The 14,827-nt window shown below is 39.7% G+C and overlaps 1 protein-coding gene across 1 annotated transcript in view; it reads right to left on the minus strand.

The window, feature by feature from the left end:
- The window catches only part of syne1a (spectrin repeat containing, nuclear envelope 1a), a 187,184-nt gene that overhangs the window by 147,626 nt on the left and 24,731 nt on the right, over positions 1-14,827 (minus strand). The window contains 13 exon segments of the mRNA XM_042503721.1: positions 410-506; positions 764-932; positions 1,055-1,167; positions 1,393-1,557; positions 2,697-2,834; positions 3,364-3,471; positions 5,299-5,411; positions 6,696-6,892; positions 7,005-7,186; positions 9,204-9,296; positions 9,571-9,591; positions 12,806-12,889; positions 14,527-14,622. Coding sequence (XP_042359655.1) covers positions 410-506; positions 764-932; positions 1,055-1,167; positions 1,393-1,557; positions 2,697-2,834; positions 3,364-3,471; positions 5,299-5,411; positions 6,696-6,892; positions 7,005-7,186; positions 9,204-9,296; positions 9,571-9,591; positions 12,806-12,889; positions 14,527-14,622 — 1,576 coding nt within the window.

Genomic DNA, 14,827 nt, shown 5'->3' on the forward strand with positions numbered 1-14,827 from the left:
ATAAAGAACCTTCATTTGTGAAATATTTACAGGAATTTGCTGGAATAGTCAAAAACAGACATTTCTGTATTTTATTTGAAATAAATCTGTTCGAGATTGTTTCTTTCTGCTGCACTTTCTGCAAGACTGAACCTTGATTTTCTGGAAAATTAACTGTATCACAATCTTGAGATTTCATGACATAAAATTACTTAGACCTTCACGGAAGATTTTATCCACATCAGCAGCTCCTAAATGCAATTACTTAACAGTTATCAGTAGGGTCTGAGTTAAGAAATAAATAAATTAGTTAGTTAATAAAAAAAAAACACAGAGTACACAGAAACATATTATACACCTGAACAAAGAAGATTATTCAGTATATTACATATCAAGTCATATATTGACTGTATACATTTTGACTTCTCACCTGAGCTGTCAGCACTGACATAGGCATCAGCAGATTGTTTCAGGGACTGAAACAATGCCTCGTAATTTTCAAAGAAATGTTGCTTCTCCACAAACGTCTGATAAACACAGAAACAAAAAAGAAAGTATTACCACATGTTGAGGAGACAACGTTGACAGTATCACCATAATGAGTGTATAGAAATAAAACCAGTAGTCATACACTAAGTAGAAGGAATTACTTTTATAACCCTGTGACTTCTTTTCAATGATCTCTAATTTTCAGTTTCTTTACTTTTGTCTGCATAGGAACTCTGAAGATTTAATTAACATTTCAACACATCATGCACATGAGTGAAACAAAGCCTGAGCTTACAACATAATTGTGGAGCATCAGTTCCACAGACTCTTGTCGGCCATATTTTATGATCCAGGATTTGAGCTTGGACTCGGCCAGAGTGAGGAAGGCCTGCATGTGGTGTTTGTTCTCCAAGAATTCCATTCTAGACAGATGGATGCTAGAAGATGTAGAGACAAAATTCATCCTGAAAAAAGACAAAGTTTAAAAAAAAAGACATCAGACCTGCAGCTTGACCCTCACATTCTGCTTCTCCTCTGAAAAGCAGAATATTAAACTTTAGAGAGAGACTGGCAGCTTCTTAATTACCTTTCAGCCATGTCTTGAAGCTGGTCTGGGGGAACAGGGACTCCATCAACACTTCTGTCTTTATGGATCCTCTGAAAGACCTGCTGGTGTCTTTCCAGGCTCTTCAACACATCCTGCACAGTATAAATACACACAACATACAAACACTCATAAAGACTGATCAAAAAATAGGTTTCTGATCAGAGCATTTTAGAGAAGAGTAAAAGAACCTATACTAGCTGGGTACTAGTCTCAAAACAGAGTGAATTTGTTGCTAAAACATGAACTGAATAATGCCAACGCTTTGTCCAACACCTAGCAGTCCTTTCTGTTTTGCATCTCCTGTCTCAAAGGCTAACCTTGTGCTGCTCCAGAGCCCTGTGGACAGTGCTAGCTGTCACATCATGCGCCTGATGGACGATGATCTCTTGTCGCAGAGCTCCTTCAGCCTCATGCAGCCATGCCCCCACCATGTCCAGAGGAGCCGGCAGAGACCTGTCCAGCTGCAGATGCCAGTCCAGGAGCTGCAAAAATGAAGAGTTGAGGAGACAAAAATAGAAACACAATGAGCAGATTGTCATTGTCCAGCTCACTGCACGGCATAATGAAAAATTATAATAAGTCACCTTAAAACCCCAATTAAAGCTCCAAAGTGAAAACACATTACAGATAAAACAATTACAATAAAAACTGGTAATCACATGCTGAAAACAAAAAGACTGTGAGGCTCATTTATATGGACTGCTTTTGCTTCGGTTTGTGACTTAATTGAATTAAGATAAATTATTAATAAGTGGGAGACAAAAAGCCATCAAACAATAAAACTATACGAGTCAGCGACGTCTCTGACAGACTGGTGACTGTTGCCCTGGCGCTCCAAAAACACATGTAACATGACAGTGAATATGTTTACATGCACAAAATGTTCTGTTCTTTTGCCCCTACTGGGGCATAAAAACTCACCAAAATGCAGAAAATGTAATGTTTGTGCTCAAAATTTTCTAGCATGGGACCCCCAACGTTTCATACTTGTCTCCCAAATGTTCGAACAAAATCTATGCCATTGACTCAGCTGCTTACAAGGTTAATGAAAATAAATATTCCACTAATATTCCAGTTTACATGCAGCCATGCATTATCAAAATCAAAAGGTTGCTGCTGCAATATTTGTGCATATCTAAAAACCTGTTAATAACCAAGTCTTTCATAACGTTCCAAAAGTAGGCTTTTTTCCCTACCTACCAGAAATCCGGGCTTTTTTGGGCATGCATCTCTACCCCACAGCCTTGCACACAGTTGGCAAGTTGGTTTGTGCACAAGGCACAACGCTGGCCATAAACAGGCAAGATGCTATGTGTTTTAAACTATGCTAAAAATCCCAAGTGAAATAAACATTCTGGATGCTTCACTGTATACATGCCAAAATAATGCTCCTAAGACCAAAATTATATCCTCATATCCCACATGTCTAATCAGGAAATGCTACATTTGGGACAAGGCCTAATTCAGAATATCAAAACGCTGTTTACAACCCATTACAAATTCAGAATATTGTCATATTCGGAAAAGTGGTTAAAATTTAATTTTTGTGCAGGTAAACATTGTCATTGTTGGTTGAAATCTGTCTGGAAACCTTTGAGGAGGTGGCTCCTGCTTCTCTCACCCTGTTAGAGACTCTTTCCCAGGCCTGTTTGACCAGAGCCTGGTCAACTGTCAGCATCCCATCCTTCTGAGTTGACTGCAAAGCTCCTTCCACCTGCTTCCTTCTCATCTCCAACTGGACATGCAGACTTTTGAATAACTGAAGAAAAAGAAGTAAAAATCTGTTCATAATTCAAAGCTCCAAAAACATTCACATTACTGTATAGAGACATCAAAACCAGTGCTCTCTTCACGGTCACTCTGTTGTCCCTCTTGTATCTAATCAGACCCTCATAAAATATGTTTCTCAACACCTTTGAATGTTGTCCCTCACTCTGGCTTCTCCCACTCTTCTTAATAGTGTGTGAAGAAAATGGGGGGTATCCTGCATGCTGCTGAATATGGAAAGTATCCCGAGGCTTGGTGGAATAAGCCAGATTGACTGAAAATATGACGGCTGCTGTCTGATCCCCACAGTGTAATGCCACTGATTAAGTTAATAATAGGAGCGTCTGTGCCCAGTGTGCCCAGTTTAGACTCCATGTGCACGCACGCACGCACGCACGCACGCACGCACGCACACACACACACACACACACACACACACACACACACACACACACACACACACACACACACACACACACACACACACACACACACACACACACACACACACACACACAAACCTGGTACTGTTGAGCGAGATTGCCCTCAGTCTCCTGAGCCTGTATTGCGTCTCTCTCCAGCTGGTTGAGCCACATTTTGAGCTCCCTCAGGCTCTTTCGCTGCTCTCTCTAGGAGGCCAAGATGGGTGAGGGGTGGCGGGGTGAACACCGGGAGGAGAAGACGGACGTGGAAATTGGGGAAGTGCAGAAGGGGAAATGAAAAACAAATAGAAGAGAGGACAAAAGAGTGTAAAGGAAAGGGGGAAACAAAAAGATGGAGAGAAAAGGTGATTAACCAAGTAAATGTTTGAAGGATTGACGAAAGGATGAGGGTGAAAGAGAGGGCATGTACTGTTAAACATGTGTTCCCTTAATCCTCCGTGTCTCCCTGTAGGACAAAACGTCAAAAACCCACAGCTGCCAAAAACACTCAGCTTAAACAGGGTACTTTGTCTGAGACCCCCTGCTAACATTTCATTGGATTTTAAGTAACCATGACGATAATACTGTGCTGCTCAAAAGCTTGTGAGATGAGTCTATTCATTTTGAGAGCTGTTCACTTTCAGTCTATTCAGTTTTTCACTTCACGTTAGCTCCTGCAAGGATATCAAACTTTATTCTTTACGACAGCTTAAGACGTAAAAAATAAATTCCAAAGGGAAGCAGACTTTTATCTGTTACTCAACTTCTGTATATCATTTTACAACCAGTGTTTCAGTCGCTTAATATAATATAACAGAGTTGTTGTTTTTATGTGAAAACACAAGAGCCAATTGACCTTTATTCAGTAAAAGAGAATAATCGGGACTAACATTAGCGTGCTGGCAAGAAGTGTCAACAAAGAACAAAGCGGATGTGAAACACAACAACCACCAAAAGCCTGATCAGCGCTGTAAGACAACAAAACACACAGAAAGCAAGTGCGCCTTAAAAGCACATCACTGCTCCTGACACTGTTAACCTTAAAAACAGGCAACCTCTATTCACAAGCTTTCCATCAAATACATTGTATCAATGTGCACTGCCAATGCCAGAGGCTTTCATTGTCATGCTAATGGAACCAGGAGCCATAGCGGGAGGTAACGTTAATAAATGGTAATATCACGTCTTATTATACTGGACTTCCTTTTGTTATCATGGCTCACAACCCCTGCAGCAGGAATATTACATCAGGTAAGATAAAGAGCCAATATTAGCATATAGGCTCTATTTTGACATGGCAAAACAATGTTTAATCTCGTCCATACCCTGTACAGTAAGAAGTGATACTGTAATCAAATAGTAGAGGCAGAAAAATAATCACATTTGTATGGAAACCATGAGTGTGCATGGGTGCTAATTGCATTGAGATGTGTAAAAATGATGGAAAACCTGCCCCTGGGACCTTTAAGTTACTCTATAACCTACCTCAAATATTTCCTCTATATCGCGAGGAGCAAGACCATGCTGAAGGACAAGAGGCCAGCACAACAACCACAGGAAAGCAGTCACCACACAAAAACACCAGACAGACAAAGACAAAGAGAGACACGGAGAAAGAGATGTGCAACAAGGAAAGATATCAAACAAGCTGCCAGACCTGAGTCACATGGCACGTGAAATTGCTGTTTGTTTTAACCTTAAATAGCACATAGGTGTTGGTTACTACATCAGAGCATTTTAGAAAGCATTAGGGATTTCAAAATATGGAAATCCTTCACCTGTAATTGCTCTGACTTTTACTGAATTTAAAAGCTTCACCTATCATGCACTTGTATGTTAAAACAAGCATCAAACAGTATTTAGAAAGACCCAGCTGTGCACACAACACTCACTAAACAAGACTAAATGCCATCTATGTATATACCATGGCTGACACACTAACTGTGACATCTTAAGAGAAAGACAAAACACAGAGGATGCAGAGAAGACAATGAATGGCGTATCCAGACTGAGATAAATCTGACAGCTGGTTACCTCTTCTTCTGGCTGTCCGTCTGAGTCGCTCTGCATTCGGTCAGGATGATGCTTCAGGAACTGGGCAACGTATGTCATAATGGATTTCTCATCTGGCTTGTCTACATCGACATCTAAGGAGGGAACCACATGAATGTGAGCAGAAGTCATATTAAGTTAAGGCCAGCTGATGATCCCTCCACAGTTTCTGTCATAGAGGAAAATAACTGTAATTAATAGGAAAATGTTTGACTCACATTTATTCAGAAACAAACAACAGATCATCTTAAATGAAAACAACCTCCAGCACTTCATATCAGTGTCCAAGTTTTGTTTGGAGGTTTCAGCATGCAGAATCTCATGGCCTAATGGACCTTAATTACACTGATGTCAAGCTTGATTTGTCAGAGTTCATTCTGAGGAGCAGGCGTGAAGGGGCACAGCTGGTGTTTGGAAGTGACACTAAGTGCACATCTGATGCTGTGGTCCATGTCCACTGTTGTATTTCAGTATTCTGGAGAAAAACAGCTCTATATGATGAAAGCTACAGATTTAAATTATATGTAAATGTTTTTTATCATGTGAGTGAGTAGCAAAAATGTATTTTTTTCTATTTAAGATAACTTAGACAAGAGATAAAGAAAAGGAAATAAAGATATAAATGACAGTACAATTTGATCCCAGGATGTTGTATACATTTGGTTTGTTGTTGAGTTCAATTTTCATTAACGTAAAGGAATACCGCAAATGACCCTTTGTAAATCAGTTAGTTATATCAACCAATTTATAAAAAAAAGGGTTTCTCACATGCCTTCAAAGTGAAAGAAGATTCCAAACACGGACAAAATTGTTGATGAGTTAAAGTAAATGGGGTCTATGTTTAAAATGCAAAACTACATAAAAATATCTGTTCATGAACTCTCACAAGACTCCTGCAGTATAATCTGACTCATTTATCCAGTTGTAAGCTCAGCACTTCCCAAACAGACAGCCCTTTGACAGGGAGCTGAACTGAAAGAGAAACTTCTATCATCTTCAAAGCCAGACTCCACTGACAATAACAGTAATTTTACCTCTTTGAACATGGGAGCTGCATCAATCAGTTAGCTTGTTTAAGTTATTGTGTGACTTTGGCAAATATGAATGAACCCTTTTAAACATCAAAGTCGCACAATTACACAAACAAGCTAACTGAGGCAGTGGTGGACCAGCAGCTTCTGTGTTCTGTGAGGTAAAATTACTGCTTTTGTCGATGGAGTCTGGCTGTCACTGTTGAGGTATTCATGAAAAACCAAATTATTCGTCATGGATTCATCATAACATAGGACACGTAACTGATGTGCAAATGGCCATTTGGTGGGTGAAGTTTTCCTTGAATAGTAGTGTCACTAAAAATTGCAATACTAAATGTAATTTACCCTCTGGGTCGAGAAGCTGTGGAACGCCCAGCTCTGTCTCAGCCAATAAGAAGGCTTCCTGCAGATTTTCTCGATTGGGTCTCCTCCATACTCGCTCCATGTCAACAAGGTTGGGCCGAAGGGCGTTGATAACGGCAAAGAATGCTAACCCTGTGCGCCAACTGGGGCCAAAGTCCTTCACCTCAATTCCTAAACGTCTACAAAGAAAAAGAGCATCACAACATCAAAGCAGATGGAAAACATGTTTCACTGATAATGGTGTGGTACATTTTCCATATTGCTAGACAATTTGTTAGGTAGGCTGCATACTTGGTGGCTGTCTGCTGAACCCATCTTAGAAGGGCTTTTCTGGCTCCGCCTTGCAGAGGTGGGAGGGGTTTTCTTTTGACAGGTGGGCTGGTGGTCTCAGTGCTGCTGGTGGAGCTGTCAAGAGAAGAAGTGCTGCTGGATGTGGCCTGAAGTGCTGGTAGGCTACTGGTTAGCTCCTCAATCTGAAAAGAACAGAAAACGGGTAAAAAAAAAAAAAATCAGGCCACCTTACCAACACAGTTACTAAAGAATTAACTTTTATCCTTTGTTTATTAATTATAAAACCTGCCTGAGGAAAACTAAGCTGAATTGCTGCAATTGGCAGTGCTGAATTAATTTTTTGTTTTTGGAACTGATACAGCTCACATCCTTGAAAAAACTAATTAGTCATCAACTGACTTCCAGCTAGCTTTATTACTGGACTGACTGGGTCTGCTTAAAAGACCTCTTTGCCACTGCTTAATCTGTATTCATCAAAGTGTTTGGCCAATGAGCAGCTTAACGCTGGAGCACTTGGGTTTGATGCTCTTTAATACCAAATGAATAACAGATTCAAGAGATCATTTTCTTTTCACTTTCCATCACACAGATTTTACCTACAGATATTACACTTACAGTTTCTGTTTGTATTTTTGGTGTACTAGCAAATGATGATCCCAAATTTAAAAAAAAAAAATGAATCTTGATAATATCATCAGTGTGTGGGGGGAAACAAACTAAATATATGTATGACTTGGGACAACAATCACAAAATGTGTTATTAGACTTCAGCCCAGCCAGCTGGTCAGTTGTTGAAGATTTATTGCTATCCACACACATAATCTATTTCTCAGTTTCCCCTCTCTACTGCCAGCAAACTGAGGCTGCTCACAACTCAGGAAATCCATAAACATCAGTGTAAAATGAAATACATCAAAATGTCAGTAAGTGAATAAGTACATCTTCCACTGTTATACATTTCCTTAATTTAATATCCTTATGTTTGCTGGAATAGCAGACGTCTCTGTGTGCTGGTGAAAGACTGTAGTGTTGTATTTAAGTTCGTGTTGATCTGTGCATGTCTGGAATGCCTGCGGTAGCAACTACTCGTTTTCAGTGGGGATGCGTTGGAAGATTGATTTTCCCATCTTACATTTCTCTGAATTGCTTTGCTTTTTGCTGGGCATAAATCCATATTTCAAGCCTCCTGCTTTCCCTAATAAATCTGCCAGTTTACAACATGAAACTGATACTTGTGTGAGGATGTGCCATTAAGATGTAGAACTATGCTGATTGTAAAGTGGCAGCCATGTCAGCTAGTAATGAGCTATTAATGTTGATTTGATGACATAATAATTCGCTAAGATGTTCCCATCAGGAAACCTATTTAGCACCAAGTTTCTTTGCCTTGTTTCTCTCTATAGGTGTTTTTAGATTGGAGTCATTTATTCATAGTTATAAGAACCCCCCTTTTCATTGTATTTGCGCCGTAAGAATTAGGAACAATCGTAGCTCTTAGAACACCATTTTGAGGGACTCTCTGAGACACGAAGAACAGCTTGCAATGAATAAAATGGAAAAGACAAATTGACTTATTGTAAAGTCCAGGCTCTACTGAGCAGACAGGGAAATACAAAGTGATTTTGATGCATCAAAGTGAAATATAGGATTCGCTGAATGTCAGCTTGCATCCCTTGAGCCTTCCTATTTGGGCTGAGACTGCAAACAATGAAAATACCATGAAAGTATGTAGTTCTCAGAGGAGGTCCCCATGTGAACTGTTTTGTCCAAAAAAATCTAATATCCTGTATAATGTATATTGCATTTTTTAAAGCTGATCAATAACACAAATGATTGCAAAGATGCACCGCATGACAGATCCCCAAAAGTGAAGCCAAATCATTTTGACGGCCCCCTCATGGCTGGCTGCATTACTGTTCAGAAACCCGTACCCATCCATGTCAGCAGCTGGGAAATGAGCCAGACTAAAAACTAATGTACAAGCCAAATAATTTTTTCCCTAAAATGGTTTCTGTTGATTAATGGTGTCTATCAATCAACTTCACCAGCTGATTGCTACAATGAGAACTCACCAGTCATATCTGGAATATTTTGGCCTCATTTTTGTACAGTGACGGGTCAATCACACACAGAGCGTCATTCATCTTTATATACAGTCTATGAATAGCACTTATGCAAATGAGCAAAAGGCAATGTTACCTGGAAATAGAGGATGATGGTCCACATCAGCCCTAGTACAATTGATGGCCGTCCATCAACAATGTCTGTGGAGTTGATGTTCACAAGCTTGATCTGTATCAAAACACAATATCCAATATTTCAATATCTTATAACGGGACCTAATAATTCCAGATTGCAATTCCAATGAATCTGTTTACAAGTCACTAAAATCTCATACATATGGATTTAACACGCACAGCGTCACTAAATTTATACATATGTTTACAAAAAAATGAACAATATATAGTATGACCATATGACCATCAGCACTACTGAAAGCATATAACCCTAACCCTTTCTATTCAATGTCCTGAATGAACCACTGAATAACGTTATAAATACTGACCGGAGATCCTCTGTAGGCAGACTGCAGGGCAGATAAGAAAAGAGGAAGAGAGAGGAGGAGAGAAAGAGGGCATTAAGATGTGTTTGGTTGACGGACGACGCCTCATTGACTGTGAGATAATAGATACTGTAGCATCTCTGAGTTGAGATAACTTGAGTGGTTGGCTGAGAGAAGAGATCTATCACCACAACACAGGCAGCAAGGATTATATCCAGCAGAGAGAGGGTGATGCAGGGTGAGAGAGAGAGGGGCAAAAAGAGTGAGGAAGAGAGGGCTGTATCTACTGATATGATGAAGTATTCTATATGATCACACACAGGGGTTATATTACTGAGGCGCTGCAGCACAACAGGTCATCATATGGTAATACAAGCCACTCCGTATTGGTGAACAAGCATGGAGGAAGAGATTGGGGGCAGGCGAGGGTAGCGTAGGATACTGGCTGATAAGAGTACATGCAATACATGGTTTCATATTGAAAACACAGCAGGTCATTCTGACAAGTCAACACAGCGGTGTGAAGCTGGAATTGTTAATGGAAGTGTTTTGTGTCAAGACCACACACACCAACAAAAAAGAGCACAGGTAACCACACAGTCGTGGTTGCACTTGAGCCATAAGTGTGTAGGTAAACAGTATAGTGGATGATATTCAAAACATTGTGATAGTTTATTGTTTAAGAAAATGTAATGGTTAAAATGCCAACTATTTGCTAGTTTGAGTTCCTAAAAGGTTAACTGTAAAGTAACATCTTCAGTCAGACACAACAAGGGATCTAAAGATGTCAAATATCTGTATATCTTGAGCCCGTCCTTCTCCAATATAAGTCCTTTCAACCCATCAGCGACCTCTGAGGTCAAAAAATTAAGCCAAGAAGTGCTAAAAACTGCAGTTCCTCTCATGGCCACTTGAGGCTGGCTCCCAATCAGAGTAAATCCCCTTTCGCTGGGTTCCCCCTGCACACGGAAGCACACTAATATGATTTAGATATGGTATAATTGTCATGCAGCCGCCCGTTCATAGTCAGTTGACCGTTCACACCACACCCATATTTCTGGCATATTTCTCTGCTCCTCTCTATTCACACGGAGAGCTCTGTCCCTGTTTGTTTGTTGCTGTGTGCATGTGTCTATGAGCGTGTGTGTTGCTGTGTGTCTGCACATTTCTCTCCCTCTCTGTAAACACAACTGACAAGCATTGTGGAAGCACTGGATGCATATTTTATCATTTATCATGATCACATCATTCATATCATATTTAATATATCATTTATTTCGTTCATAATAGTGTATTTAGTGTGTTTTCCCACCAGATTTACTCGTGGAAAAAATAGACCAGACGCTGAAACTGTCGCTGCAGATCATCAGCCTGCCATGAAGCTCGGGGCCACGGCATGTCCAGTGTGAACGGTCTGATTATTCAGCATGGAGGCTGAAAGCAAGCAGCCGGTGTTCCATAGAAAATCGACGTGCTTTTCAGATGTTCCACATCCGGTGTGAACCAGTGTTACACCCCCGTGTTACAATGCCCAGCTTTAAAGCAGAAATGTTTATAGCTGGGTACCACAACAGACATTTGGTCCGAAAACTCCAATAAGTGACGTCACTGTAGCTACTTTATTTTCCTTCAGTCTATAGTATTTACGAGCAGAAATTATCACTAATATTTATGTATTTTTGTTAGGCGGTGACCTCCAGTGGCTGTGGTAATTATAATGGAAGCAATGAAAGACGTAAGGCAATGTCTTATAAAGAGCTAGACGGAGGAGATGTGGACTGTCAAACAAGCACTGGACTTTCATCCAGGAGACTGCCGTTCATGTTCTTAGTAAAACCAAAAGTCAGTGTAGTGGCATTTTAAGAACGCTACTTAGTATGTCAGCGTATGTTGCATGACAAGGTTCATCACACTACGTTACCCTAAAACAACTCCTTTTTTTCAACTAAGCAAGGAGTTTTGGTGCAACTGTGATCATTTCACAAGGTTACCCACATATTTCAAACAGATTAGGGTCAATACAAGCTATTTTGTTACCCACTGTTAGACCGTTAGATACACTAATTTAGGAAACGCTCCTGTGTGTTGTGTTCAGAGGTAGAAAAATACTGTACATCGTATGTGGTCATATGGATTAGAGGACTTGATGATTTTTCAGTATTTTCTGACACATTCAAATACATTAATAATAATAAAAAATAAACAGATTAGTCATTTATACATATCAATGTTAGTTGCAGGCATTCTTGACATAGCTACAGGTCTGAAACTCCCAGTTAAATACATGTATTAGAGGGTTTTAACAGTTTACATATACTGTTGATAAAATGGTAAACATCATAATGTCACTGCACACGTTCACTATGATACAGACACAAGAGAGGAGCATGTATCAGGCATTAAAGTGATCAGGCCTCTAAAGCAAAATGTAAATATGGTCTAGACATACATCAGATTGACACAGAGTATATTTACATTTAATTTTCCACACACAGATTTACACATTCACACACACACACAGACGTATACAGCGGAGTGCCCACTGACGTCTCATCTCCAGTCTGCAGATTACTGGTGTAGGATTTACAGTTTTAACCCTGTCACAATTGAAGAAGACAAATCAATGTCCCTGCAGACACCAGCTCATATTTATTTATGTATATCCAAGGATGGGCTGGGTGTAGCTTTGAGAACATTTTACTAATCTCACAGAGGGGCAGTCGATGCAGTTAGATGATTACATCCAAAACCACACTGAGCTTTCTTGGATGTAATTCTGTCAATGAAACTAGGGAAAAGAAAGAAAACTGAAGAATACTAATGTCATAAGTACAAGTGGTGTGGTGTGACCAGAAAGTATGGTGGATCATGTGAAATGAATTAATTAATCATTGAATTTTACAGATTTTTTGATAAGTTACAGGCAGTAATACAAATTAAAAAAAAAATCCAATTTGGTCAAGACAAAATGTGGACAATGTTGGCAAGAATATCCCAAAGTATGTGTTAAAATTTCAGATTTTTTTCTCCTTTATTTCACTGCAGAGACATGAAAACAGAACATATTGGTTGGGATAAATGAGGGATGTGGGAGAGGCGGGGATGAAGGGGAAACAGGTCACACAAGGTCAAGATTGAATGTTTGTACCCTGGAGGCAGCAGCTGAGCAAGGAGAGGAGCAGAAGGGGCAAATAAGAGAAGAAGAATAAAACATAAAAAGAAGGCCGTGAACTCTTACCTTCCTACCCTCGAGGAAGTTGAGAGCTGTACCAATGTTGGCGACCCAGTGGATCCTCTTTAGCTTCTTGCCCTGCTCACATGGCTACAAGGAAAAATGCGAACAATGGAGAGGGAAAGAAAGGAATTGAGACACAGAGTTTCAGAAAAGGGTAGGGTGGACAAAAGTAAACAGTAAAAGAAAAGAAGATAAGTCATTTTAAATTAGTACATTATTTGTACAGTATATCAGCAAACACAAACACAGTCAAAAAGAATGAGAGAATAAATCAGGAATAAAGTGAGAAAGACACAGAGGTCCAATCAGAGATGTGTTTGACTATAAACAGCCAGATCAATACGATATAGGCAGCTTAGACCTGAGGCAATATTGGGCGAGTGAAATCCTCAAGCTGTGTGAGAACGTCTTTGTCCATGTTGTGTGTTTTGTGAACTATGATCTGTCCTTGTTAATCTGGGCTTTTCTGTTCAATTCAAACATCCTAATAAAAGCTGATCAATACGCATTTCCATGTAACTGTGGCTCAGTTCACATGCTCGCATTTATGAAATCTGTAGCTCTTTTGAGATTTGTAAAAAACATTTTTAGCACTGACTGCTACATTGGTGTAGGAATGAGTCCTAAAACACGGTAATGAGTTAACATTTTTGCCTCCCAGTTCTCTTGTTTTGAAGTCAGTGGGCTTTTTAAATGTTTTTTTGTTTAAAAGGTCCATCGTTAACGCAAGCTTAGGAGATTTTCACATTTTGTTATATAACACAAAATATGTTAGTACAACCCCACTCGTGAACTTTGAACTTAAAAAAGACAGTTCTTAACAAGTGGCTAAATGACATTAGTCCTGTACTTTTTTGGTCGTCTTTGAAAAAGAGTGCGACAACTGACTCAGGAATGACCACTAGAGATCAGTTCCTGTTCAGGGGAAAGGTAATGCTTGAAATCAGATCGGAGGTTTATATATAAATGTTACAGTGGTTACTTTTTACTCTCTAACTCAGTTTCTCTCTCAAACTCGCAGCAGACTAAATTTTGAAAGATGTTCAAGTGCTGCTTGGAAGGAGACACACAGTATTTGGTGGAGGCCCGTCACTGCATAGCACCTACAAAGGGGCTAAAATTAGCGCAACTCCTGGGGTTGCATTTCCACCACTGTTGAAAGGAAGCGAATAAAAGCTGCAGTCAATCAATACTTACGACTACTGCAGAGTCATTTGACCCAGGAGTGAATGCTGATTGTAACCTTTCCCGTAAAATAAAAAAAGCCAGTATTCAGTGGATGTTAATGAATGTTTTAGTCCAGTGGGACAGGGGCTATTGTGATGATGCTGTTGAAGTCATGCAACCAATCAAGGAGATTGCATTTATGCTTCAAAAATTATAGAAGTGGTGTTGTAAGTATCATAACCTTTTGATGGCCACAGAGATCATTTTCTTCATTAATCCAAAATCCAATGGAAAAATCACTGGCTATTTGTTGAGGGAACCAGGGTGTTGCTTACTTCAGGGTAAGCCTACCAACAAAAACTCATACCTGCAGCGCTCTATTATATAAAGAAAAAAAAAAACAACACTACCATAAACAACTGAATCTCTATTATTTGACCAGTCTGATCCTCATTATATCAGCTCAAGTCAAAATTTAATCCAGAGAGATCAGAGGATGTGAAGTGTTTGAAGTCTGTGGCCAAATCACATGCTGAAGAAATTACCGTGAGACTCACCAGTTTTTGTCCAGAGAGGACTTCCAGCAGGGCCAGCAGCATCACACCATCCTTTATGTCTTCAAACAGGTCTGTCACCACCAGAGGCGGGACACGCTTTATGAGAAAAGAATAATAGCCATGAGATTACTGTAGAAACGGTTTTTCTTCAGTCTTTTCAAACTATATAATAGGCTACACATGAAAATGATGTAATGCCTGAGGGAATGGCAAGATGTGGCTTTTGACTGAAATATGAATGAGGGGAAGAAAAATAAGATATTTCTTTATTTTTTCAAAGATGAGTTTTTTGGGTATTTTA

The sequence above is a fragment of the Plectropomus leopardus genome, chromosome 16, assembly GCF_008729295.1.
Source record: "Plectropomus leopardus isolate mb chromosome 16, YSFRI_Pleo_2.0, whole genome shotgun sequence".
NCBI classification, from domain to species: Eukaryota; Metazoa; Chordata; class Actinopteri; order Perciformes; family Serranidae; genus Plectropomus; species Plectropomus leopardus.